The sequence below is a fragment of the Osmerus eperlanus genome, chromosome 20, assembly GCF_963692335.1.
Source record: "Osmerus eperlanus chromosome 20, fOsmEpe2.1, whole genome shotgun sequence".
Classification (NCBI taxonomy): Eukaryota; Metazoa; Chordata; class Actinopteri; order Osmeriformes; family Osmeridae; genus Osmerus; species Osmerus eperlanus.
Window position 1 is genome coordinate 14339416 of NC_085037.1, and position 26632 is coordinate 14366047.

The window sequence follows — 26632 nt, forward strand, 5'->3', positions numbered from 1 at the left end:
AAGCAGTCTTTGCAACGTCGTTTCAGAGAACTCTTGGTCTTCATCCCAGCGCAGGGCTGCAGGCAGGCGAGGTGCTGGCACTGGCCCAGGAGGGAGCCCCTGTCCTGGGGGAAGGTTGCAGAAGCGGGGGCCTGGAGGCCGGGGGCTCTGCCGGGCACCAGGAGCCGAGGGGTGACTGAGAGGGAAGAGAGCCCTCTGTAGAGGAACCCAGGGTGGGGGAACCAACACAGGGAGGACCGGCCCAACCCGGTCAGCTGCCGGGACAGGGTGCGGGCCAGGTGGGTTAACATAACGGCCGAGGACTATCTTCCTCAAGCATTAAGAAGAAACCTGTAAACATCGTTTTGTAAATTATCTTATTAAATGCACTGGTTGTTTTCAATAACTTGAGCTTTATAAGAATGTATAACCTCCCCAGCACGTGAACATCCTTAATAACGGGATTTTACCTAACCGCTCAGGGAATCGGGCTAGTAATCTGAAGGTTGCCAGTTCGATTCCCGGCCGTGTTAGGCACTTCACCCTACTTGCCCCTGTACTTACTGTAAATCGCTCTGGATAAGAGCGTCTGCTAAATGACAATGTAAATGTAATGTAAATATAACATGTTGTATTTGTAACAAACGATAGTAATATTCTTCTGCGCGAGGCTACTTGGTGAAGCCACCACGCTTGATTTTCAAGGCCAGACGGACGTAACCATCTGCTTTTCGCCCGAGCCTGTGTATACGTTTAGTTATTATCAAATTAATAATACAAAGTTACCAACCTTTTTGCTCCAAAGGTAAGGTTTAGATCTGTATAGATTCCATCAAAGAGTTTGTTTTCAATAACACAACACGACCGTGAAGTCTGGAGGCAGTCGGCTGGGCTTTCTTCCTGTGACGTAGATGGATGGTTAATTCATTGGTGGGCTCTGTAAACCATACAGGAAGTCTTTTTAGTTTGTCTTCACACATTTATGTAATATATTTCCCATAAATGCTTTATATATATGTGATTTTCACCCGGGTTATTTCTAAAAAAAGATGTGCAAAAGTAATGGAATATTTAATTTAGGACCCAGCATAGCTAAGTGTTTTGATACGCGAACTGCGGAGCATTGTGGGTGATTGTAGCGGGTCAGTAAACATGGCGGCAGCAGCGGGCAGGATTCTGTCCTTCAGTAGGAATGCTAAGGTACTTGTATCACCACTGAAAATGTCAGCTGTATCTGCACCACGACACTACGTAACCGTGTCAAGCACCGGGGAAGCTATCACCCACACCGGCCAGGTGAGACCAAGGCTCGCTCGCCAAGTAACATCTTCCTGCCCACCCAGGCAGTAACTTTGCTAGCATGCTAGCTAGCATGTTAGCTGTGTTGTCCTGCTAAGGTGGCAGCTAGCCGGAATAGCCGGATTTCTGCAACGATTTAGACTGCATTTGTGTTGCAAATGGTCAAACAGTCTGCTCTTGACGTCACCCATTTGTATTTAGGTGTTTGATGAGCATGACCCCAGAAGAGCCCGATTCGTTGGCAGACAGAAAGAGGTAAGAATCACTCACTCAATCACTTTCACGAAGTCAACTCATTTTTGGCATTAAAACTAAATAGCAAGAATGTCTCTCCAGACATTTAGCCAAGTTAGCCGTTCTTCATCTCTCTCCTTGATGCCTGTAATCCAGGTGAACAGGAACTTTGCCATCAGTCTGGTGGCAGAAGAGCCAGTCAGTGAAGTTGGTGCAAGGGTGGTGTCCTGTGACGGGGGTGGGGGAGCCCTGGGCCACCCCAAGGTGTACATCAACCTGGTAGGTAGCCTCACGCCAGTGACATCTGGGACACTAGCATTGTGTTTGATTCTGACTGTATCTGTTAACCTGCATGTCTGTGCTGGACTTTGCGTTTCCAGGACAAAGACACGAAGGTTGGCACGTGTGGCTACTGTGGGCTTCAGTTCAAGCAGAGTCATCATCATTAAGACTCTTCAGTGGTTTTTCTCTCTGTACTTTGTGTTAAATAAATTATATATGCTCCAGTATCAGTCTTGAGAAATTCTGCTTTCTAATGAAACACAGGTTCTGGTCTGGCTACTCTGAGAGAGCCTCTGGGTACAGTGAATGTGCACCAGTCTTGTGTGATAAACCAGAGTGTTTGCTTCTATGAGCTATGAAAAATACACCATTATTATCACATTGATGTTATTAATTCAATAATCATGTTAATAATAACCTATGGTGCAATTCATCTTCTGACAAGCAGAGGGCAACAGTTGCCTATCCACATTTCTGAGAGTACTTTCAGATGGAAGCTAGGATGTAGGAGAGGCTGTTGTGTGGTCGTGTCACTGTGCTTTGAGCCCTACAGCTCTCACTGCTACAAGTTTTGGTTCTGACTTCTTCTTTGGTGGTTGGGAGAGAAGGCATGTGTCTGGGTAGCTGCGATTAAGTCATTTATCCATAATACAATTATTTTACTTTTCAACAAAACCTGTTGCTACTTTAATGATCCGGTTTAATAAAAAATGCTAGGAGGTGTGATTCTCTCACATGTAGGCTGTGGTCCTAATCAGCAGGTTGGCATTCTTTGGTTCTTTCATCCACTGTGCATGGTTCCCTGACATGCACAGTAGATGAAACAGCAACTTTATCAACACCTTTGAAAAACGACATTCCAGGGCCATCACTTTAAAGGGTATTGTAATATTAACATGTCTGGATCAGACCTCAGCTGATGTGCTTGTCAGAATCAGAATTCGGTTTATTCGCCATGTATGTTATACAAACACGGAATTTACTGTGGCAGGGAGGTGCAAACACTAAACATACGAATCTTAAATTAAGTAAAGGTACAGAAGTTTAACTATTCCTAAGAACTAAACAATCTAAGAATGAAACAACTTAAATATAAAATAATATATATATAAAAAGAAGAATAAGAATGAGCAGCATGAGTGGTCAACATAGTGCAATCAGATACTGGGCTAAATAATGAATGAATATCAATGGGAGTCCTTGGCCTTGTTGAAGAGGCCAGTAGCAGATGGAAAGAAACTGTTCTTATGGTGTGAGGTTTTGGTCCTGATGGACCGCAGCCTTCTGCCAGAGGGGAGTAGCTGGAACAGGGAGTGGCCAGGGTGGGAGGGGTCGGCCACAATCTTCCTCGCTCGCCTCAGGGTCCTCGAGGTATGCAGGTCCTCGAGGGTAGGCAGATTGCAGCCGATCACCTTCTTGTCAGTTCAACATCCAAACTCAAATATACATATATGTGTCTCAGTAGAATATGTTTATATAAATGAATTTTTGCTCAGTAATTTTTTATTGTTCTTTCATTGACCCAGTACAGTTTTGTTATGAAGACGAAACAAATCAATCAGTGTCCCTCAGAGGGCTGTGTGGCCTCACAGGTATGAATGATTGGCAAAAACAATATTCTGTATGGACACAGTTCAGCTGTGGAGAATTCTTCTGTAGGGTTAGGGGTTAGGGTTCGGCCCTAGTTTTCGTCCTGCATCACGGACGCTTCCCAGGGATGTCTTGGTTTTGCCAACCTTGGAAGGCTTCAGGAAAATGCAGACTGTTAAGGAACAGCGGTGCGGAACAATTCATGTTTGAAGACGATGGTATATATATTTCATCAGTCTTCTCCCCAGATCAACTGCATGCTGAGTTGGCCCGCTGCAGACAGCGTCAGCCTGGCCGGTCCCCAGTGCTGCTGTGGAACCATGTTTTCCAGCCCATAGATATCAGGTTGGAACAGCATCCAGGCTGCTATAATCAGCCCTGGCGACTCAGGCAGGAGGAGGTGTGATGCTGTACTCATCCATAGAGGGGTTGTGTTAAGGCTCCTGTAGTCGCTCCTGTTTGGTGATGGAGAGGTGGAGGAGAGTGTTGTTGGGATGATCAGTTGGGTCTGTTCAGAGCTGATGGCTAGACCGGGTGGTTTTGGTGGGAGGGAGGTTGATTGTCAGGTTATAGGCGAGGCTCAGAGCAAAAACCTTGGATGAAACTGAGCATATGAATTGTGCTGAATAAAACAACAGCACATTCAATTATTAACCAATCCAAAATACTCTGTCCTAATAGATGGAAGTAGAATAATTTTAGATCCTGACCAAGATATTACGTCCAGTGTACAGTTAACCTTCCTCCAGGGATTGTGCTGAATTATATTCTTCAGGAAAAAAGGTTTTATTTGATCTACTGCAGCTTTTCAACTGTGTACTTTTCAAGCAAACGAAGGTGGCAAGTCCAGGTCAGTGAAAGGGATTTGGCTGTGAAAGTGAAAGATCTCCATCCCTCGCTGCAGCAGATAGAGCAGATCTCCATCCCTCGCTGCAGCAGATAGAGCAGATCTCCATCCCTCGCTGCAGCAGATAGAGCAGATCTCCATCCCTCGCTGCAGCAGATAGAGCAGATCTCCATCCCTCGCTGCAGCAGATAGAGCAGATCTCCATCCCTCGCTGCAGCAGATAGAGCAGATCTCCATCCCTCGCTGCAGCAGATAGAGCAGATCTCCATCCCTCGCTGCAGCAGATAGAGAAGATCTCCATCCCTCGCTGCAGCAGATAGAGCAGATCTCCATCCCTCGCTGCAGCAGATAGAGCAGATCTCCATCCCTCGCTGCAGCAGATAGAGCAGATCTCCATCCCTCGCTGCAGCAGATAATGAGGATAAATGCCAGGTTCCCTTTAACGTGAACACACACACTCCTGCACTCTATTCTCCCTCAACACAAATATCATCCCTTTGTACTTAATTGCCCCATTAGAAGCCTCCCTTTCTGAAATGTGTCACATTACAGGACTTCAGGCTCACTAAGTACCCACCCAGCTCTGTCCCTTTTATCCAATTATCTGAACTTTCTTTGGGGTAGAAGTTGCACACAGTCACAGATCCAGGATCAGCGTAGCTTCCAGTCCTAAACCTTATTATGAGGGGCAATCATGGAAAACTGACCTTTAATCACTGTCTCTGGGTGACTTCACTCTCCCCCCGAAGACACGGGTTACAGTAAATCTGACCTTTACTATGGAAATAACAACGTGTTCTAGTGACAGTGGCTCCGGAGACGGTGGCGGAGATAGACACCTCCTTTGTTGGTGACAGGTTTCAGGGAGAGGGTTTACTCTCAGCTCTACCCTGGAAGACCTGGTTTGTGTGACAGCACAAGAGACCATGAAGTGTCTGTGGTGATCGTGTGTGGGTGTCATCGAGAGAAAGTGAGAAAGTGAATGGGGTAGGTGTTTGTCCAAAGGTGCAGGCAGGGTGAGAGAGGGAGTTGTCAATAATCATTTTCCAGACATCTAACTATCAGTTAATGAGGACCTTGGTTAACTTATTTCAAAGTTATAACAATCCTCTCAGATCTTAAGGGGCAAAATAAAACCCATTGTGTTTGTAAAGATGAACAATGATAATTAGCTCGAGATCAAGCTGAGCTATATGGCTTTGTCTCTCAGTCTGTTTCCAGCATCACTGTAACGTCTGTTCTTACATCAGTTGGGCTCTGCTCATTGGTGGAGCACTTGAGTGCAGATCAAGAGGTCACAGGTTCAAATTCCCTCGTATACTGCTGTGGTTTAGGGTTAGTGGTTAGTGGTAAGGGTTAGCGTTATCCTCTGCTGTGGATGGAAGTGTCTGCTAAAAGAACAACATCACCCACAAGGAGGGGAGAAAGGAGAGGAGAGAATGAGACGTTTAGGTCAAACGAAACAGAATGTGTCAGGTGAAGTAGAAAGAAGGCAGGATATGATCGTTGACCTTCACAGACCAAGTTGCAGGAGGAACTTTGGGCCTCCTCTCTGCAGCTTAACAGTCTGCTTTGATTCTCCCTGCTTGAACTCACTGTGTCAGAGGGGTCATGTCCAGAACGTGTAAACTCATCTCTGATTAGAACATCTGGTTCTTATCTATCTGCCTCTCAGATCAAGATGAAGGTCTGTCCCTTCCAGCTCTCAAGCCTTCTTTAGCTGTGTCTTGGTCTTGTATTTAGTTATATTAGTTAGATATTAGTTATATATTTCCCACATCCCACTACGCTTATAAAGCAATTGAGGAGACACTACTTGGAGAAGTACATTATCGAATTGTTGTCTCTGAAGTGTGTTACTATTCGTTTGCAGCTTATGTGTAACTGTGTACTAGAAAATAAACTTTAGAGAAAGAGTTGGATGTCATTATTTATCATCCTAAATATCATTTATTTATGAAGCAGAAAAAGAATGGAATACTCGGTTGACTTGGTCCTGAATTATTTAGTCTGAAATGGTTAATTCCACACAAAGCCTTGGTGGATCTCTCTCTGTTCTGATAAATACTTTATCATCTTTCCTAAATCGACAACAGAGAAGAAGGATCAGAAGAAAAAGAAGAGTTCCTTTACCCACATTCCTGTCGCATTATTATTAAACTCTCAAAAGGTAATGCAAAAAAAATTATTCTGAGGTGTTGTCTTGTATTCAAATGAGGAAGTAGAAGTATTTCTTAAAAATAAAAAAACCCTAATCTGTGAATTAGGCCGACCCTAACTGAGCCTCTTACGTTATGTTTACGCAGCTTCACACCAGCGTTTCTCCTGAGGGGAGCTGAAGCACCAGAGCAGCAGCCCAGGATGTTGTCTTATTCTAATGGAGCTGGTGTTGTCTCTGACCCAGCTTCAGTGCAGTGGGTTTTCTCCCTTGGTCCCCTGTTGATACCGTCAAAAGCCGCCTAACGAAAAGGGACGCATCGCTGATTGCAGCTATCTAAGCCCAGGGTGGAAGTGGCATCGATTTAACAATTTAGCAGCACTGTCCTTTGTGTGTTTGAATTAGTCACGGCTGAATAACACTCGGTTCATAACACTCCTGCTCTCTATCCCCAACACCACTCACCCCACCCTCTCTGTCTCTCTATCCCCAACACCACTCACCCCACCCTCTCTGTCTCTCTATCCCCAACACCACTCCCCCTCACCCCACCCTCTCTGTCTCTCTATCCCCAACACCACTCCCCCTCACCCCACCCTCTCTCTGTCTCTCTATCCCCAACACCACTCCCCCTCACCCCACCCTCTCTCTGTCTCTCTATCCCCAACACCACTCCCCCTCACCCCACCCTCTCTGTCTCTCTATCCCCAACACCATTCCCCCTCACCCCACCCTCTCTGTCTCTCTATCCCCAACACCACTCCCCCTCACCCCACCCTCTCTGTCTCTCTATCCCCAACACCACTCCCCCTCACCCCACCCTCTCTGTCTCTCTATCCCCAACACCACTCCGCCTCACCCCACCCTCTCTGTCTCTCTATCCCCAACACCACTCCCCCTCACCCCACCCTCTCTGTCTCTCTATCCCCAACACCACTCCCCCTCACCCCACCCTCTCTGTCTCTCTATCCCCAACACCACTCCCCCTCACCCCACCCTCTCTGTCTCTCTATCCCCAACACCACTCCCCCTCACCCCACCCTCTCTGTCTCTCTATCCCCAACACCACTCCCCCTCACCCACCCTCTCTGTCTCTCTATCCCCAACACCACCCCCCTCACCCCACCCTCTCTCTGTCTCTCTATCCCCAACACCACCCCCCCTCACCCCACCCTCTCTGTCTCTCTATCCCCAACACCACCCCCCTCACCCCACCCTCTCTCTGTCTCTCTATCCCCAACACCACCCCCCCTCACCCCACCCTCTCTGTCTCTCTATCCCCAACACCACCCCCCCTCACCCCACCCTCTCTCTGTCTCTCTATCCCCAACACCACTCACCCCACCCTCTCTCTGTCTCTCTATCCCCAACACCACTCACCCCACCCTCTCTCTGTCTCTCTATCCCCAACACCACCCCCCCTCACCCCACCCTCTTTGTGTCTCTCTATCCCCAACACCACTCACCCCACCCTCTCTCTGTCTCTCTATCCCCAACACCACTCCCCCTCACCCCACCCTCTTTCTGTCTCTCTATCCCCAACACCACTCACCCCACCCTCTCTGTCTCTCTATCCCCAACACCATTCCCCCTCACCCCACCCTCTCTGTCTCTCTATCCCCAACACCACTCCCCCTCACCCCACCCTCTCTGTCTCTCTATCCCCAACACCACTCCCCCTCACCCACCCTCTCTGTCTCTCTATCCCCAACACCACTCCCCCTCACCCACCCTCTCTGTCTCTCTATCCCCAACACCACCCCCCCTCACCCCACCCTCTTTCTGTCTCTCTATCCCCAACACCACCACCCCTCACCCCACCCTCTCTCTGTCTCTCTATCCCCAACACCACTCACCCCACCCTCTCTCTGTCTCTCTATCCCCAACACCACCCCCCCTCACCCCACCCTCTTTCTGTCTCTCTATCCCCAACACCACTCACCCCACCCTCTCTCTGTCTCTCTATCCCCAACACCACCCCCCCTCACCCCACCCTCTTTCTGTCTCTCTATCCCCAACACCACTCACCCCACCCTCTCTGTCTCTCTATCCCCAACACCATTCCCCCTCACCCCACCCTCTCTGTCTCTCTATCCCCAACACCACTCCCCCTCACCCCACCCTCTCTGTCTCTCTATCCCCAACACCACTCCCCCTCACCCACCCTCTCTGTCTCTCTATCCCCAACACCACTCCCCCTCACCCCACCCTCTCTCTGTCTCTCTATCCCCAACACACCCCCCCTCACCCCACCCTCTCTCTGTCTCTCTATCCCCAACACCACTCCCCCTCACCCCACCCTCTCTCTGTCTCTCTATCCCCAACACCACTCACCCCACCCTCTCTCTGTCTCTCTATCCCCAACACCACTCACCCCACCCTCTCTCTGTCTCTCTATCCCCAACACCACTCACCCCACCCTCTCTCTGTCTCTCTATCCCCAACACCACTCACCCCACCCTCTCTCTGTCTCTCTATCCCCAACACCACTCACCCCACCCTCTCTCTGTCTCTCTATCCCCAACACCACTCACCCCACCCTCTCTCTGTCTCTCTATCCCCAACACCACTCACCCCACCCTCTCTCTGTCTCTCTATCCCCAACACCACTCACCCCACCGTCTCTCTGTCTTTCTATCCCCAACACCACTCACCCCACCCTCTCTCTGTCTCTCTATCCCCCACTCCACTCCCCCTCACCAAACCCTCTCTCTCTCTGTCTCTCACACACACACACACACACACACACTCACAGAGGATAGATCTACATCATTTTGGTCTCAGGCAAGGCTGCACTTAACCGCTACATGTGTCTTTCTGCCCCGACAGCAAACGACTGGACTCAGAGAAAATGTCCACCTGTTATAAAAAGACAATTTATTACGGTGACAGCTGCAACTGGACTTTAGCGCAGGAATATAGTGGATGTGCACAATGTTGTCTGTTTACATTTCACATAGGTCTGCTGGATGTGAGAACACATGCACATGTTGTGATGACTCAGGCGTGAACTCCGAGGAAGGTAAGCTGCAGCTTCCCCGGGATGCAACGTGTGTTTTATCATCAGCAAAGTGCCACCACACACATATACGTGACTTTCTGTGTTCCATTGTCCAAAGTCACTACAACAACAAAAGCATGGTGCACTTTCGCGCTGGCAGTCTAGACGTGCTGTAGAGAGGAGGCAATGTGTTCAAACAAACGTCCCTGAGTTTCCATTGAGGATCCGTTTAACCGTTTCCATGCCGTGGTTTGCTTGGAGGCCGTCTGGTTCAGCGGTCGTGGATGGAACAGTGGGGGGTCATGGAAAACTCCATCAACCCATTCTCTGAGCGTTGTGACCGGAGAGCCCTGGTCTCTATGAGACGCAGCCAGCCCCATTTCTGATGGATAGCCCTGGTCTCTAGGGTTAGGGTTAGGCCCCACGTCTGACAGATATCCCTGGTCTCTAGGGTTAGGGTTAGGCCCCACGTCTGACAGATAGCCCTGGTCTCTAGGGTTAGGGTTAGGCCCCACGTCTGACAGATAGCCCGGGAGGGAGGCTCCGGTGGACAACAGCATGCAGGAAAGATACTCAGGTTGAATAGCGGAATTGAAAGAAACTGCAGTTTGCGCGATTGACCAGATTTTTGGTTTGCTGTCTATATCTGGTGGGGTTTGCTCTGGGGGCAGTTTTGGAGCGTTTGTAGACAAGCTTTCGATTCTCTGAAATGTGTCTGTGGTGTGAGAACAAGGCCTATGACAAGAGTCTGATGGGCGGCCTGTTTGTATGGAAATGCTCTTTGTGTCAAACTGCTGTTTCAGTTCTCCATCAGAACAGTCTGATTCAAGCAGATCAAAGTCCTCCAGATCACGCTGCTGGAGATCCGAACGCTGCCCTTCATCTGGAATGACATGACAAATGTGATGAGACAATGTTGGAAAAATTCCCTGTTCCTAAAACGATAGTGAAACCGATAACATCATAAGCCCGTTGTTACGCGCGGTGAGGCCTACGTACCGGCAAGGCTTTTCATTGGCTGTTCCTCCATAGACTCCTCTCCGCCATCGCTGTCGTCATCAAGGCCTCGGTCATCTGAACCTTTATTAGCACGCGGGGACCAAGTCACCTTGTTCTCTTTCTTTAGTCTCCTGCGCGCATTTGCAAACCAGGTAGACACCTTAGAGAGGACACGGGGACAGTGAGCGAGACCATGTGCATGTGCACCTGGTTGTACCAGGAGCTTCAGACTCGACACTCGTTATGGGGTTAGGGTTACGGGTTAGGGTTACGGGTTAGGGTTACGGGTTAGGGTTAGGGTTACGGGTTAGGGTTACGGGTTAGGGTTAGGGTTACGGGTTAGGGTTACGGGTTAGGGTTAGGGTTACGGGTTAGGGTTACGGGTTAGGGTTACGGGTTAGGGTTAGGGTTACGGGTTCATAAACATGCCGTCCCCAGGCTGGTTACCTGTGTCAGTGTCATCTTGGTGATGATGGCCAGCATGATCTTCTCCCCCTTGGTGGGGTACGGGTTCTTCTGGTGCTCCTGCAGCCAGGCCTTCAGAGTGCTCGTGGTCTCCCGGGTCGCGTTCTTACGACGTGATGCTCCGTCCGCACTTGCATACCTGAAGAAAATCGAGTGTGCAGTAAATATAAATGTGGTAAATTTCAGCAGTTTGCTTTGTCATTGAGTATCACTGTGATGAAAGCATGAAAACGAGAAATTAAGTGAAGAGTAAAGGTTGACCTACCCGTATCTGTCGTACGGATATTGTCCAAACGCATAGTCGTAGGGGTAATATGCAGGGGCCTGTGGGCCCACGTGGGCTGGCCCAGCTCCGTCTTTGGAGTCAAGTGTTCCCTGCAATATTAATTCAAATATTTAATTCAACTTCAAGTGCACATGCACTACCCGTTTAGACAGGATTAGTGTGTGGAAGGTGGATAGGTCTGTACAGGCCTTTAAGGGGGCTCAGCCCCCAATGAGTATGTGACATGGATACAGTGCCTTGCAAAAGTGTTAAACTGCCTTGCTAAAAAAATCACTATTTTCACTGGATAACAATTAATACATTTATTTATTTAAATTAAATACATTTATTTAATTTTAATAAATTAAAATTATTTAATTTATTTATCTTTTTTATTTATTTATTTATTTGTAATTATGTTTAGGGATGCTAACATGAAATGTAGGTGTGCTTGAGCAACCCTAAAAAGAGTCTAAAATCGCCACTGGGTCTGTATAGAACAGGCCTACTGTTAAATGTGTTAAATAACTAAATGTAAATGTAATTAGAAAGGTTCACATCATTTATACCGGGAGCTGATATTTGTATTTATATTTTAGACTTTAAACTTTAACAATGTCAGCTATGTCAAAGTCACTTGTATATAACTTTTACCACAACATTTTACTCGAAACTCAACCTGAATATCAATATCTGGCATTTAGAAACCCTTACCCTGGAATAGAGGGCTGTGGCGTCGCTGGCGCACGTGCTGTAATACCCTTGGCTTTTATAGGCGCCACTGTAGACACCGATACCGGCGGGGGGAGTCAGCTCGTGCCCTGGAGAACTAAGAACTCTGCTCGAGTAAACCGGACAACTGTGGGGCGAATGAGAGGGGGCTGACAGGCTGTCCACGACAGACCTTCCACTGGGCTCAAGACAGCTGGCCAGTGAGCTCGAGGTCATCAAGAACTAACGGAAACAGAGACATTGACGCGTCAGTATAAACACTGAAAGATCATTTTACACACAGGAACAATTGTCACACTTCAAAATTCCTTAAAGGCGTGTGGTGATTTACCTGGTGTGTATGTGAGTACGGGTGAGTTACCTGGTGTCTAGGTGAGTACGGGTATCCTAGCGGTGGGTAAGCCATGGGAGTTAATGACATCAGAGAATCAACCGCGCACACGCTGCTACTCCGACAGACATCCGTGCGCCAAAGCGGACTGTCCCCGTTCTGATCTAATTCGATTAATCAGGTAAGTCAGTGAAACCTTCATACATATCAAAAGAAATGTCCACCAAGAATGCAGTCACTGAACTTTACCTCCGCAGGACAGCCAGGCTTAAAATGCTAAAATTATGAATTAGTTCCACTTTCAGTAATTCAGGATCAGTAAATCCAACGTCAAACAGCTGGGTTCTTGTGTTTTGAGTGTTTGTAGTGAATTTTGAGAAGGGACCGGGCAGATTATGATCCAGTCTTGTTGCAGGTGCACCGTGTAGAATCCCAAACTGCTGTGATACAATCCTCTCCATGCAACTCCTCATGCGCTCTTTGGTTTTTACGCGCTCGTTTCTCTGACGTCACATGAACCCTGGTGTAGCCATCGGGTCCTCACTTTAAAGTGTCTCTCATATTCAGCTCGAGAGCTCCACCACCCATATTGTGTTTAATTTACTAACCGTTTTCTACGGTGCCTGTTCCAGTCGAGCGCACGTACACACGCAGCCCCGGGGTTTTAGTAAATGTAATGAGGGTGTATTCGATTCTAACTTCAACACTCACGCTCTCACGCACACATTTGCCGCAGGAAACACTTTCCAAAGGGGGATCACGAATGTTACGTGACACCACATTGACAGTCCAATAGATGATTGATGACTACAGAGATCTATTAGCATAATCGTTTTCCCCTGTAGTTTAGATACCGTCACCTCAATGAAATATCCTTGTCAGTGAGTTATTTATGGGTGAGAGAATTACGAGCTAGGTTTGAGCAAATTAATCAAACAATAAGCTCTCCTTTCGTCCCTATAGAGTAAGCATTTATATGAACTTGGCTGTAGAACCAGGCTCGGAAGTCGTACACAAGCAGACAGAAAGACACAAACACACTTAGTGCCTGTGACAGTGGTGGCTCCCCTTCCCAGATCACTGTCACCAGAGTGCCTGACATTCCTCAACACACACTCACACCTGCACCTCATTTGCCTGATTAGATGTTCGCTTAGCCTGTTTCTTCACTGCAAAGTCTTGTTAGTTAGTTCTTACCTGCAATACCGAGCGTTACTTATCTAAGAGATTTATGTGTACCGAACCTTTGTTTTTGCCTCGACTATTCTTCTGCTCTTCCCTTTGGATTTTCTAGAAACAGAGATAACGACCCCTGCCTGAAATCTGTACCTGCTCTGTGCCTAGTGATGAAGAAAGTGGTTTGTCCGTCTCTTCATAAACGGAGTGACTAAATTCAGTTGAGTTCTGGATTTTAATAAGTGTTTATCAATCTGCAGATTGGGAGAGAAAACCAGACCTCTGACAATAAACACAACGCCAGGCTTAGGTCTCAATCATGTCTCTCCTGGCTCTGAAGGCCGGAGGACCATCTTTTATAGGGCACAGGAATGTAAACATAGATAGTGACAGTCAGGCAGTAATGATGTTACAACAGTCTCAGAGAAAGAGATTCACAGCTCCCAACACATGACCACTCAGACTAGAGAGGTCATAGTTGGCACTCTCCTTGTAGTCATGAAAAAGGACGTTTACCCAGTACTTTCTCCTGATCCCGAACATCTATTAACCCTGACACATAGACACAATCTACTCTTATTAATAGCAAGCTTACATGAGAACATACTAACTAGTATCCAATGACTAGTTCTATTGATTAGTGAATTATGTAAGCACACAGGAAATCGCAATTTCTTCCACAATAGTCTCTGAAATTCCTGCCAGCCCCTGTTGGACCCAAGCCTGTGACTCGACCATCCTTTGGATTTGCCTGCCTTGCTGTTTTCCTGTTGAAGACCTGTGCCTGTCTGACTACTCTGTACTACTATTAAAAGCCCGCACTTGGATAGCTACCACTTCTCCTGAGTCCGATCATTACAGTGCCTGACCAGTCACTGTTTTCTTTGGAGAGACCACTCAACCTAGTCCCCTCTGACCCACAACAGCCAACCATTCTTCCAAGAGGGAGGAGAGAGAGGAAAGGAGAGGGGGAGAGAAGAGAAAAGAGAGGAGAGGGCGGAGAGGAGAGGAAAACGGAGGAGAGGGGGAGAGGAGGAGAGATGAGAGGAGAGGGGGAGGGAAGGGGGAAGTTCAGTTGAAACCAGGGTCAAACACAAATCCCCCCTAAGCACCCAGTAAACATTGGGAAAAAGACTGGGAGAGACAGACTGAACAAGAAAGAACAAGACACAATGTGAAACAAGAGAGAAAGAAAGAACAAAGGAGGAGAGAGGGATGAAGAAAGTGAGAGATAGAGGAGGAGAGAGGGATGGACAGGGAGGAGGAGAGGCTTGTTCTGTATGATGTCCCAGCGCGCCCCGAGTGAGACAGAACAACGTTCCAGAAGCTTCTCCTCCCTGCTCTGACACTTGATTGACATTCCATTTGTTTCATGAAAGGTGCTCAGAACAGCACCTCTGTCTCAGCCTCAGCCGTGTTCCCGCTCACTGCCAAATAAAGCCATCGCTCTCCACCCCCCCTACCCCCGTCACTCAGAGATGATGGTCATTTGTTTAGGCTTCAACATGGAACATTAGGTTTTTTTTGTCCCTTGGTAAATGTGTTTAAAGGGTTTTATAGGTGGACTAAGAGATTAAGCACTTCGAGGTTTCAGTAAACCTAGCAGGAGTTCTTTGTTGTTTTCCGGACAATGCGTTATGTGTTATACTGCATATAAGGAAGCCCACATAGCATTACCATTCCCTGTAAATATGCAATGACATACTTACATATTAAAATATGATCATGTATGTATATGGCATTCTTTCAGGGTATAGGATGTGTTTGTAAAGAGTGTTTGTTAGACCATGATTATAGCCTTCTGATCCATCTCCCTTCACATCAATCATTCATTCATAATGCACAGAAGAAAACTCGCCTTTTCTCCTGTCCTCATCCTGCATCTCGCATGATGTAGTGGGCGTGTCTACAGGTTAATGACAGAGTGTTGTTAAACTGTGAGAGAGGTTGTGTCATGATACAAACAGAGAACAACTCCAATCACTGCTCCCCTCAAACACAAGGAAAGACAGCAGCGTGCATTTGAACTCTACCTGAAAGTATGAGAACTATGAAATTTTTATCACTGTTTAACATGTCGATGCTCTTTGGTCCTCTATTCTGGGTTTGCTGCTTTTGCATAAAATATTGGGTTGAGATTATGAAGTTTGGAATCATGTTGACAGCTCTGAGAATAATATAGCTTTAGTGTCTGATGTCACATTTTCAACAGGAGCAACAAGCAGAGGTAGAATGAGAAGAAGAGAGAGTGAGAAGGAGGGAGGGAGAGAGGGGAGTGAGAGAGTTAAAGTAGAACCTGATCTGTACATCTCCCCTCTACATACTAATAGCCTTGTACTCAATAGGTTTTTCTCCAGCCATAAACAGCACTGTGTCCACCTCCTCAGTAGAGATGCAAAGATGATAGATGTTGATGGTACAATTATAGTCTGTGCACTGATTACTGTGCATTAATTTATTTCACAACAGTAGGGATGTTTAAATCACATGAGCATTCTTAAATTAGAGGTTTTAATTAGAGGTGTTTCCGTAAACATTTTTAACACATTGGCAGAAATTACTGTACTTTTGATTCGTCGATTTAACTGGTATCAGTACTTTACTTTTTACTTTCACTCCTTAATTTTTTTACACACATATCTGTACTTTCTACTGATTACATTTTCAAGCCAGGCATGTTACTTTAGTTTTAATTTGGTCGCATGATCAATATTATTTCTTGTCATTGCTTTTTTCCAGGCTATCACTCACAACAAAATGTAAACTAGTCTACGAAGCTACCATGGAGCAAGGCAGAAGGCAAGAATAATATTTTTATTAAAAAGTTTGCATCATTGATGAGTACTTAATGATGACTCTACTGTACTCTACTGTACTCTGCGCTGTTTAATCTACTCCGTTTTAGGCTTCTCTGTTCTCTCTCCCCTCTCATCCCCTCTCCTATCCCCTACTTTCACTGTGTGAAAAAAAAAGTAAAAAAATATATTATTTGTTCAAATGTTTTTTTAACAGGTGCGGTGAAGGGGCAACAGGGGAAATGAGTTCTCCGGAACTGTTTGCAAACTCCTAGCCTGGGTGCCAGACGAACTTAGCCCTGCCCACAAAAAAATGTGGTCGGGAAGTTGGATCTGGGTTCGCTCAGTTGGGGAAAAACTATGTCCGAACAAGAGCTGTTCGGACCAATCAAATTGTCAGGGCGGGCTTTATACGATGATGGACAGATGATCAACAGTAACGTAATCAACCACGTCACCAAAGAGCGCTTGGGTTGAATTCGTTTTCAACAAACAACACGTTGCTCTGATTGGTTGTAGGTCTATCCAATTGAGCGAAGAGGCATTTTTTTTCCGGGTTCGGTTGAAACACGCCCCATACTCACAGCCCAACGGACTGACTAGAATTATGAGTATGACAACATCAGGTTAGCAAACTCCAGCAATGTTTGTTTAATTTTCCTCACAGTGCAACTGTTGTTCATAGAAAACTAATGTACCATAATGTCTCTTTTTTGAGAGTGAGAACAGAAACACTTGGTGTAGCTGAGCCTTTACGGTTACAAAACCGAGATGTTTTAAATTGCAGTTAAATCTGTTACTCGCTGCATCCCTACTCTTCAGCAGCAGTGAGCCTCTACCTGTGAAGACGTCTAATCAAGAACCCACAGACACGCCAGAGCAGTGTGCAGGATAAATGCACTGACCTTCGTCATCAATGATGCATAATAAGTGAACAGAAACATCCTATCCCTTTTAGCCACCAGCAAATAGCGAGAGAGAGAAGGAGTGACTAAGAGGGAGGGAGGGACAGTGAGAGGAAGAGACTGTTGTTTGGTGTGTGTTTGTGTCTGTGTGAAAGATGCAGAAAGCCTTATAGAGAAAAAGAGATATAAAGAGATGTGGGGAGGGAGGATGGGAGGGAGCAGGCTCTTTAAAGTGTGTATGTGCTGATTCCTGAGAGACCAGATTTATTCCTCCCGATCCCTTCCACTTCATTACGCTGTGAGCATCCATACATTATTCAGCTGCTCAGCCCTCTGCCCACAGGGACCAATACTGCCTTATACTCACACCTGAACCTGCGCTGTCGTTTACACAACCACCCTGGCTCCATTTTTCCATCCACACCCCCAAACCCCTGCTCACTATCTGGATGAAGCGCTGATCAAGTTCCTTTTATCTGAATCTTGTGACTTGTGGTGTCCAGGTCCACAGGAGGAAGCTAGTGGTGTCCAGGTCCACAGGAGGAAGCTAGTGGTGTCCAGGTCCACAGGAGGAAGCTAGTGGTGTCCAGGTCCACAGGGGGAAGCTAGTGGTGTCCAGGTCCACAGGAGGAAGCTAGTGGTGTCCAGGTCCACAGGGGGAAGCTAGTGGTGTCCAGGTCCACAGGAGGAAGCTAGTGGTGTCCAGGTCCACAGGAGGAAGCTAGTGGTGTCCAGGTCCACAGGGGGAAGCTAGTGGTGTCCAGGTCCACAGGAGGAAGCTAGTGGTGTCCAGGTCCACAGGGGGAAGCTAGTGGTGTCCAGGTCCACAGGGGGAAGCTAGTGGTGTCCAGGTCCACAGGGGGAAGCTAGTGGTGTCCAGGTCCACAGGGGGAAGCTAGTGGTGTCCAGGTCCACAGGAGGAAGCTAGTGGTGTCCAGGTCCACAGGGGGAAGCTAGTGGTGTCCAGGTCCACAGGGGGAAGCTAGTGGTGTCCAGGTCCACAGGGGGAAGCTAGTGGTGTCCAGGTCCACAGGGGGAAGCTAGTGGTGTCCAGGTCCACAGGAGGAAGCTAGTGGTGTCCAGGTCCACAGGGGGAAGCTAGTGGTGTCCAGGTCCACAGGAGGAAGCTAGTGGTGTCCAGGTCCACAGGAGGAAGCTAGTGGTGTCCAGGTCCACAGGGGGAAGCTAGTGGTGTCCAGGTCCACAGGGGGAAGCTAGTGGTGTCCAGGTCCACAGGGGGAAGCTAGTGGTGTCCAGGTCCACAGGGGGAAGCTAGTGGTGTCCAGGTCCACAGGAGGAAGCTAGTGGTGTCCAGGTCCACAGGGGGAAGCTAGTGGTGTCCAGGTCCACAGGGGGAAGCTAGTGGTGTCCAGGTCCACAGGAGGAAGCTAGTGGTGTCCAGGTCCACAGGGGGAAGCTAGTGGTGTCCAGGTCCACAGGGGGAAGCTAGTGGTGTCCAGGTCCACAGGGGGAAGCTAGTGGTGTCCAGGTCCACAGGGGGAAGCTTGCAGCGTTTGGTTTGTGGGTGTTTAGGTCCTTCTCATCTGCAGGCTATGGATGTGTCTATGCAGGGCCTCTCTCCTGTCCCTGTCCCTGTACTGATGCAGGGCCTCTCTCCTGTCCCTGTGTCTGTACTGATGCAGGGCCTCTCTCCCTGTGTCGGTATTGATGCAGGGCCTCTTTCCTTGTGTCTGTACTGATGCAGGGCCTCTCCCTTTGTCGGTACTGATGCAGGGCCTCTCTCCCTGTGTCTGTACTGATGCAGGGCCTCTCTCCCTGTGTTGGTATTGATGCAGGGCCTCTCTCCCTGTGTCTGTACTGATGCAGGGCCTCTCTCCCTGTGTCGGTATTGATGCACGCTCTCTCCCATCCCTGTGACTTGATCAGCTGTTTGAGTGCTGCAGCTGCACACACACCAGCAGTGTTCTAACGCCATCTCCTGGTGATGTGGAGGATCACATGAGCTGCTGTGGATGTCTTCTTGTTTCTATTTGGGCTCTGCCAACTACATTTATTCATTTATCACTGGCATCATCACTGGCACTGCACTCCAGTGGATCTCATCCTACCTGTCGGGAAGATCCTACCAGGTTTCCTGGGGAGGCAAACTGTCAGGCCCTCGCCAGCTCTCCACTGGTGTCCCACAGGGCTCCGTCCTTGGACCCCTCCTCTTCTCTCTGTACACCACCTCACTTGGACCAATCATCACCTCCCATGGCTTCTCCTACCACTGCTACGCTGACGACACGCAGCTGTACCTGTCGTTCCCCCCGACCGATCCGGGGATCTCAGCTAGGATTGAGGCCTGCCTCACAGACATCTCCGCCTGGATGACCGAGCACCACCTCCAGCTGAACCTCGCCAAAACAGAACTTCTCATCATCCCGGCTAAACCCTCCGTCTCCCACGATCTCTCAATCACCCTGGGATCTGCGACGGTGACCCCTTCATCCTCTGCCAGGAACCTTGGGGTTACCATGGACGACGAGCTCTCCCTCACGGCCCACATTGCTGCGGTCTCCCGGTCGTGTAGATTCACCCTCTACAACATCCGGAAGATTAGGAGATACCTGTCTGAGCACTCCACCCAGCTGCTAGTCCAAGCACTTGTCCTCTCCAAGTTGGACTATTGCAACTCGCTGCTCGCTGGTCTCCCAGCATGTGCAACCCGCCCTCTTCAGAGGATTCAGAATGCAGCGGCCCGCCTGGTCTACAATCTACCCAGACGCTCCCATGTTACCCCGCTCCTCATCTCTCTCCACTGGCTACCTATCATGGCCCGTATCAGATTCAAGACACTGGTATTGACCTTCCGAGCAGTGAACGGGACTGCACCCGTCTACATCAAGTCTCTCCTGCAGCCTTACACCCCCACCCGTCACCTACGGTCTTCTTCAGACAACCGCCTGGTTGTCCCACCGCTCAAGACCGCCCGGTCCCAACACAAGCTCTTCTCCTGTCTGGCCCCCCAGTGGTGGAATCAACTCCCCACCTCCATCAGAGACACTGACTGTCTCTCCACCTTCAAGAAAAGGCTCAAGACGCACTTGTTCCGGGATTACAACGCTACTCAGGAATGGTTCGCTTGACCCGATGTTAGTTTCCTCAAGGATCACAATGACTCTTGCTCAGAGACTTGTTGCTCTTGTGGTTAGTGGTAACTGATTTAAAATTGTTTGTACTCGCTGTGATTTATTGTTTTTTATTATTGTTGCTTGTCTGTTTTTGTTTTTTTCCCACAGGTACACTTGCACTTATAGCAGTTCATGTTGTTTAATTGTAACTTGTTTAACTACATGCTCTTATGGTTCTTCCCTTTGGCACTTACTTTGGTTGTTCACAATGTGTGCTTCATGTTTTGGCTACTCGCAATGTTTTGTGGCTATCTCGTTGTTTGATCAGTGACCTATGCACTTTGTAAAGCTCTCTCTTGGAAGTCGCTTTGGATAAAAGCGTCTGCTAAATGAATAAATGTAATGTAATGTAATTTATGCAACAACAAAAAACACCAGGCTCATTGGTTTTCCTTCCTTCTCCTATTTGATTGGTTAGACAGTCATATGACTGGAGTCACGTGATGGAGATACACTACGATAACACAATGTGCATCCCTGAACCATAGGAGCAGCCCACATATTCGTTATTATTAAAAAACAATTGTATTTCTCTGGAGCTGTGGGACAGTAATAGGCGTTAGACCAGAGGACATCGTGCACTAACGACAAGCCGGATAGTAGCCTACCTGACCATGTTTGCTCAGGCAGCTTTTGTTTGGCTGTGCGTCACTCTCCTGTTGTCAAAAACCGCCGCCCGGTATGAAGCGAACTGGGCCAGTTTGGATGCTAGGCCGTTACCGTCGTGGTACGACGAAGCGAAGTTTGGGATCTTTGTACACTGGGGAGTGTTCTCGGTACCAGGGTTCGGCAGCGAGTGGTTCTGGTGGCACTGGGAAGGACAACCAACGGACCCGAAGTATGTTGACTACATGAAACAGAACTATCCTCCAGGGTTCACCTATGCCGAGTTTGCGCCCCAGTTCCAAGCCCAGTTCTTTGACCCGGAGGAATGGGCCGATATATTTCAATCTTCCGGTGCCAAGTGAGTCAATTCTTTCCGTGTTTATATTCTTGCTTCCAAATTACAAATTAAACGGAAAGACTTTGCCAGATCCCGCAAGTTATACGAAATTCATCTGTGATTTCAGGTACGTGGTTCTAACCGCCAAACATCACGAGGGCTTCACAAACTGGCAGTCTCCATACTCGTGGAATTGGAATTCCGTCGACACCGGGCCACACCGAGACCTTGTCGGTGACTTGGGAGAGGCAGTACGCAACAGGTATAAACAAACTTTTTCTCATATATATTTGGGATTTTATCGATGTTTTAGGTAATTGTCAGTCACAACACAACCACAGAAATAATGTTAACTATTATTTTACGGATTTGTGTTACTTTTCCGCCACACCCAGGTCGTTGCACTACGGACTCTACAATTCACTGTTTGAATGGTTTCATCCCCTATACCTGGCAGACAAAGCGAATGGCTTCAAAACTCAAGACTTTGTTTTCCATAAGCTGCTGCCAGAGCTTTACAACATGGTTATAAGGTAAAAGACACCCTAAAATTACGTTACACTAGTGCACAGTGCCCGTGATAAAATTGGTGGCACACACACACAGATTCCTGGAATTGTATATAGGGCACAATGCCCACAATGATGTTGGTGGCACACACAGATTTCTGGAATTATAGACAGTTTAGTGCCCGTGATGCAGCTGGTGATGACAGTTCTTCTCAGTGGCTTTGGTACCTATATTTCCCAGATTGCAATTGAAATTCTCTGTCTCTGAAGTACTTGTTCAACCTCCACACAGTAGCGGACTGGCCATCGGGAGCACCGGGAGAATTCCCGGTGGGCCGAGACACTTCTGGGCTGGAGGACTGCTTGCCTTATAATTGAACTAACTACTAATAAAAATGTCGGCAGAAGATAGTGACACGGTTGGCCGGCCCCCCTTTCCCCCAGGCCGGTTGGCCTATTCCAAATGAATGTCTGTGCAGCCCTTAGCCCCGCCCCCTTTGTCTTGCTTACACATGACAGTGACACTGACAGATCAAAAGCTAGCATGTTACATGCTGAGTGTTGTGCAGGTACCACACACACGCACGTTACATGCTGAGTGTTGTGCAGGTACCAGCCGGAGCTGATCTGGTCTGATGGTGACTGGGAGGCCCCTGACACCTACTGGAACTCCACACACTTCCTGGCCTGGCTCTACAACGACAGCCCTGTAAAGGTGCAGAACACTACACACACCTGCTGCATACACACCTGCTGCATACACACCTGCTGCATACACACCTGCTATATACACACCTGATATACACACACCTGCTATATACACACCTGATATACACACCTGCTATATAAACACCTGCTATATACACACCTGCTATACACAAACCTGCTATATACACACCTGCTGCATACACACCTGCTATACACACACCTGCTGCATACACACCTGCTATATACACACCTGCTGCATACACACCTGCTATACACACACCTGCTACACACACACCTGCTACACGCTAAGTTTGCTAGTTATTTTGGCACCCTGATAAAAGTCCTTGGTCTAACCTGGTTACCCCAGCAGAAAGGTTGTGGATCTGCCCCTGATACCTACCACACAGAGATACAGCAATACATTGTGGATCACATCAATTTCATTGTAATTTACTGTGTTTGTGGTCGCCGTAAAAGGTAATCATTTAGGTTATTTCTTCAGCATGATTGGTGATTGGATTGTATTTGTATCCATCATCCTCCAGGACACCATTGTGACCAATGACAGGTGGGGGGCGGGCTGCTCCTGCAAACATGGCGGCTACTATAACTGTGCAGACAAGTACACGCCAGGAGTCCTGCCCAATCACAAGTGGGAGAAGTGCACGTCTGTGGACACCGCCTCCTGGGGTTACCGTAGAAACATGAAGATGTTTGAGCTGATGGACCTGCCTAGTATTATACAGGTGTGGGTTCGTGTGGGCTCTCTTTCTCTCTCATTCTTGCCCTGTCAATCATTATTCCTTTTACACAGGGCCTGCAGGGCAGCTTATGCTCACACATCCAGGGTTTTTCCTGCTCAGGTGGTGGGTCGTAAAACCCCCCACCCGGCTCTGACTTAACTACGTTTCTTTAGGGGGCACTCACAAACACCATGCTTCTGACAATCAGATGCATATCAGGCCTGTTTTCCTCTTGAACATCCTAATTTTTAAATGACAATTAAATGAAAATGAAATGAAATTTGAATGGCGTTTCACTCGCACTGTTGTAACATGTGTTCACCTTGCTACTTCGTGTCAGGCTCGTTTCTTGAAGTAAGAAATAATAATAATTTTCTCTTGTCAATGATCTGTCAAAGACAAGAACAATGAATCACCTCTAAACAACTAGAGTTCAGGCAGGTGATTTTAGTCTGTGAAAGTTTGCTTAACTAGGTTGGTCTTCGTCTTCTACGGGTTAGGGTTAGCAGGGTTAGGGTTAGCAGGTGAGCGTTATAAACTAACTAGGGTTAGGGTTAGCAGGTGAGCATTATAAACTAACTAGCGGCGCGGGCTTGTGGGTTGGCCGAATTACAGCAATACGGGGACTTTTTTTTAAAGGGATAGAATCCTGAGGCGGGGGCCACCTTATCTTTTTCAACGCAGGAAAAACCCTGACATCCCTTCTTCTGTTTGTTCATTGCTGTTGATTTTAAAACAGGACCTGGTGACCACGGTTGCCCTGGGAGGTAACTACCTGCTGAACGTGGGCCCCACCCCAGACGGGATGCTGCCCCCCCTGTTTGAGGAGAGGCTGAGGGGCATGGGGGCCTGGCTGGGGGTCAACGGGGACGCCATCTACGGCTCCCAACCCTGGAGGGTGCAGATGGAGAACACCTCCCTGCCAATCTGGTGAGGGGGAGGGGGGAGGGGGAGAAGGGATTAGGGACTCACTGGGAGAGACCCTCTGATGGCTTCTGTTTGTGTGTGTGTCTCTCCCCTCCCTCCCCCTCCTCTCAGGTATACTTCTAAAGGGACCAGTGTGTATGCCTTTCTTCTCACCAAGCCTCCGACAGCAACACTCAAGCTGTCTGCACCCCTGACCAGCGAGACCACCACAGTAAGCTTCATCAACATTATTGTGCACGACATCTGTATTGCTACAGTGTTGACCTGTGACCATGCAGGGCCAGGCCCTAACCCTGAGCTATAGTGTTGACCTTTAACCCTGCACCTGGTGACCCTGCAGGGCCAGGGCCTGAGCTATAGTGTTGACCTTTAACCCTGTACCAGGTGACCCTGCAGGGCCAGCCTCTGAGCTATAGTGTTGACCTTTAACCCTGTACCAGGTGACCCTGCAGGGCCAGCCTCTGAGCTATAGTGTTGACCTTTAACCCTGTACCAGGTGACCCTGCAGGGCCAGGGCCTGAGCTGGGCTCCCCTGCTCCCCTCGGGCCTCATCGTGTTGCTGCCTGAGCTACCCTTCACCCCCGGCCAGGCCTGGATGCTGCGGCTGGATAGTGTGCAGTAGATCCACCTGGAGGCTGCAGCACCAGCGTCTGGTACTGCTGCCTCAGTCAGACTGACCTGATGATGGGGTACCAGCAACTAGGACGACAGTCTGGTGGCTGTGCAGGTGTGAGAGTCCTCACATGCTCACAGGGATCAAACAAGGATCACATTTGTCAGTAGTTTAATTGTACTGCGATGCTCTGAATGAGTCAGATTCATATTTTTATGACTTTGTCACTCTCCCTAGTCCTTTTTGAAAAGCCTTTGATTGTTAATTGCGATGTTTTAATCAGCCGATGGTTGTTTTAATCAGAAGATGGTTGTTTTAATCAGAAGATGGTTGTTTTAATCAGAGGATGGGTGTGAATGAAGGTTTTAGGTTTAGTGGTGTTCTCACAGGCTTCACTTTATCTTTCACTTCTCTGTGGGCAAAATTGGGTTTTAAAATGTTTTTGCATAAAGAAATTATATATTATATTTGACAATTTTTTAAAATATTTACAATAAAAAAAAAACATTTTTCAGTAACGGGTGGGTGGTTTCCTATTTAGCAGAAGAGGTGTGTTGGGTTTTAAAGACTGACTGGTTATGAGGCTTCATGATGTAGGGTCAGGTCATACTGATATAGGGTCAAGTCATACTGATGTAGGGTCAGGTCATACTGATATAGGGTCAGGTCATACTGATGTAGGGTCAGGTCATACTGATATAGAGTCAAGTCATACTGATGTAGGGTCAGGTCATACTGATATAGGGTCAAGTCATACTGATGTAGGGTCAGGTCATACTGATATAGAGTCAGGTCATACTGATGTAGGGTCAGATCATACTGATGTAGGGTCAGGTCATACTGATGTAGGATTCATACTGATGTATGAGTCATACTGATGTAGGAGTCATACTGATGTGGGAGTCAGGTGGCTGAGCGGTGAGGGAATCGGGCTAGTAATCCGAAGGTTGCCAGTTCGATTCCCGGTCATGCCAACTGACGTTGTGTCCTTGGGCAAGGCACTTCACCCTACTTGCCTTGGGGGGAATGTCCCTGTATTTACTGTAAGTCGCTCTGGATAAGAGCGTCTGCTAAATGACTAAATGTAAATGTAAATGATGTAAGAGTCAGGTCATACTGGATTCAGGGATTCAACTTGAAAGAAAAACCAAGACAAACACGTATCCTTTTTAATTTCACTCGCTAAAAATAGCTTTATAATAATCATATTAATAGTAATAATAGAAGCCATTAGAAAATGTTGGACAACGGTTGCCAGGGATACATTCTGTGTTGGGTAAACCACATCACAGTGTGCCATTTCTCTGGTTTCAGCTAGCAGTGTTTTCTACATATCTATCTCAGTAAACATTGATCAATAAATTAATATCATTATATATGTACAAAAGAAAGAGATATACACAAGACACCAAACATAAATTATGATTAATACTTTAACTGTGCTACACTCTCTCCCATTGGTTGGGACATCTTCAGGCCACCCCCTGTGGAGCTCTCGACCAATCAGGATGGGTTTTTTCATGCATCTGTGCATCCATTGGTGGCTTAAACAGGTTCTTCACTATGGCATCACTATTGCTATATCCTCCTGTCACTCCACTTAACAAAACAAAAATCAGATGATCAATTTTCAGACTAACATAAAAGACACTGACACTGTTTGGTGAGCACATCTCCTAGCTTGGCACAGAGTCAAACGTGTATAAAAAATGAACTGCCATATTTTGAATCCAAAGAACAGTCTCTGTGTGAAACCTGCAGGCGGCCAGGGGATGACAGGAGACACCAAGAGAGAGAAAGGGAAAGTGGAAATAGAAGAGGAGTTTGTTTTTGCTACATTATATAAATACTACTGAGAATCTGGGAGGACACTGGTTCTACCTCCTCCAAGACCGGAAGTGACGGAGTCTGACGGAGTCTGACGGCATACCGTGGACGCTGAGCGTTCTGTCAGCCTGTCCGTCCGTTTCTCATGACGCCCTACACGGTCACCATGG

The 26632-nt window shown here is 47.7% G+C and overlaps 4 protein-coding genes across 6 annotated transcripts in view; 2 read left to right on the forward strand and 2 right to left on the reverse strand.

Moving 5' to 3' along the window:
* Positions 1-290, reverse strand: part of mrpl36 (mitochondrial ribosomal protein L36) — a 363-nt gene extending 73 nt beyond the window's left edge. The window contains exon 1 of the mRNA XM_062446107.1: positions 1-290. This exon is cut by the window's left edge and continues 73 nt beyond it. Coding sequence (XP_062302091.1) covers positions 1-290 — 290 coding nt within the window.
* Positions 291-1094: 804 nt separating this feature from the next.
* Positions 1095-2021, forward strand: ndufs6 (NADH:ubiquinone oxidoreductase subunit S6). The gene is made up of 4 exons (XM_062445857.1): positions 1095-1275; positions 1480-1533; positions 1669-1791; positions 1893-2021. Exons 1-4 carry the CDS (start codon positions 1132-1134, stop codon positions 1959-1961), a joined length of 390 nt encoding a protein of 129 aa, XP_062301841.1. The 5' UTR covers positions 1095-1131; the 3' UTR covers positions 1962-2021.
* Positions 2022-9551: 7530 nt separating this feature from the next.
* Positions 9552-12607, reverse strand: irx4b (iroquois homeobox 4b). The gene is made up of 6 exons (XM_062446108.1): positions 12213-12607; positions 11834-12073; positions 11120-11229; positions 10837-10993; positions 10390-10549; positions 9552-10273 (listed from the first exon to the last, which is right to left on the reverse strand). Exons 1-6 carry the CDS (start codon positions 12270-12272, stop codon positions 9552-9554), a joined length of 1449 nt encoding a protein of 482 aa, XP_062302092.1. The 5' UTR covers positions 12273-12607.
* Positions 12608-20636: 8029 nt separating this feature from the next.
* LOC134041097 (tissue alpha-L-fucosidase-like) lies at positions 20637-25153 on the forward strand. 3 transcript variants are annotated; one of them, XM_062487361.1, is made up of 8 exons: positions 20637-21156; positions 21263-21397; positions 21531-21668; positions 22254-22359; positions 22898-23098; positions 23835-24025; positions 24134-24233; positions 24519-25153. In XM_062487361.1, the coding sequence occupies exons 1-8, from the start codon at positions 20807-20809 to the stop codon at positions 24642-24644; spliced, it is 1347 nt and encodes a 448-aa protein (XP_062343345.1). In that variant the 5' UTR covers positions 20637-20806; the 3' UTR covers positions 24645-25153. The 3 variants fall into 3 exon arrangements, with proteins under 3 accessions (XP_062343345.1, XP_062343346.1, XP_062343347.1); XM_062487362.1 differs by lacking the exon at positions 24519-25153 and adding an exon at positions 24475-24502 and having other exon boundaries at positions 24134-24280; XM_062487363.1 differs by lacking the exon at positions 24519-25153 and adding an exon at positions 24419-24446 and having other exon boundaries at positions 24134-24280.
* Positions 25154-26632: the final 1479 nt, after the last annotated feature.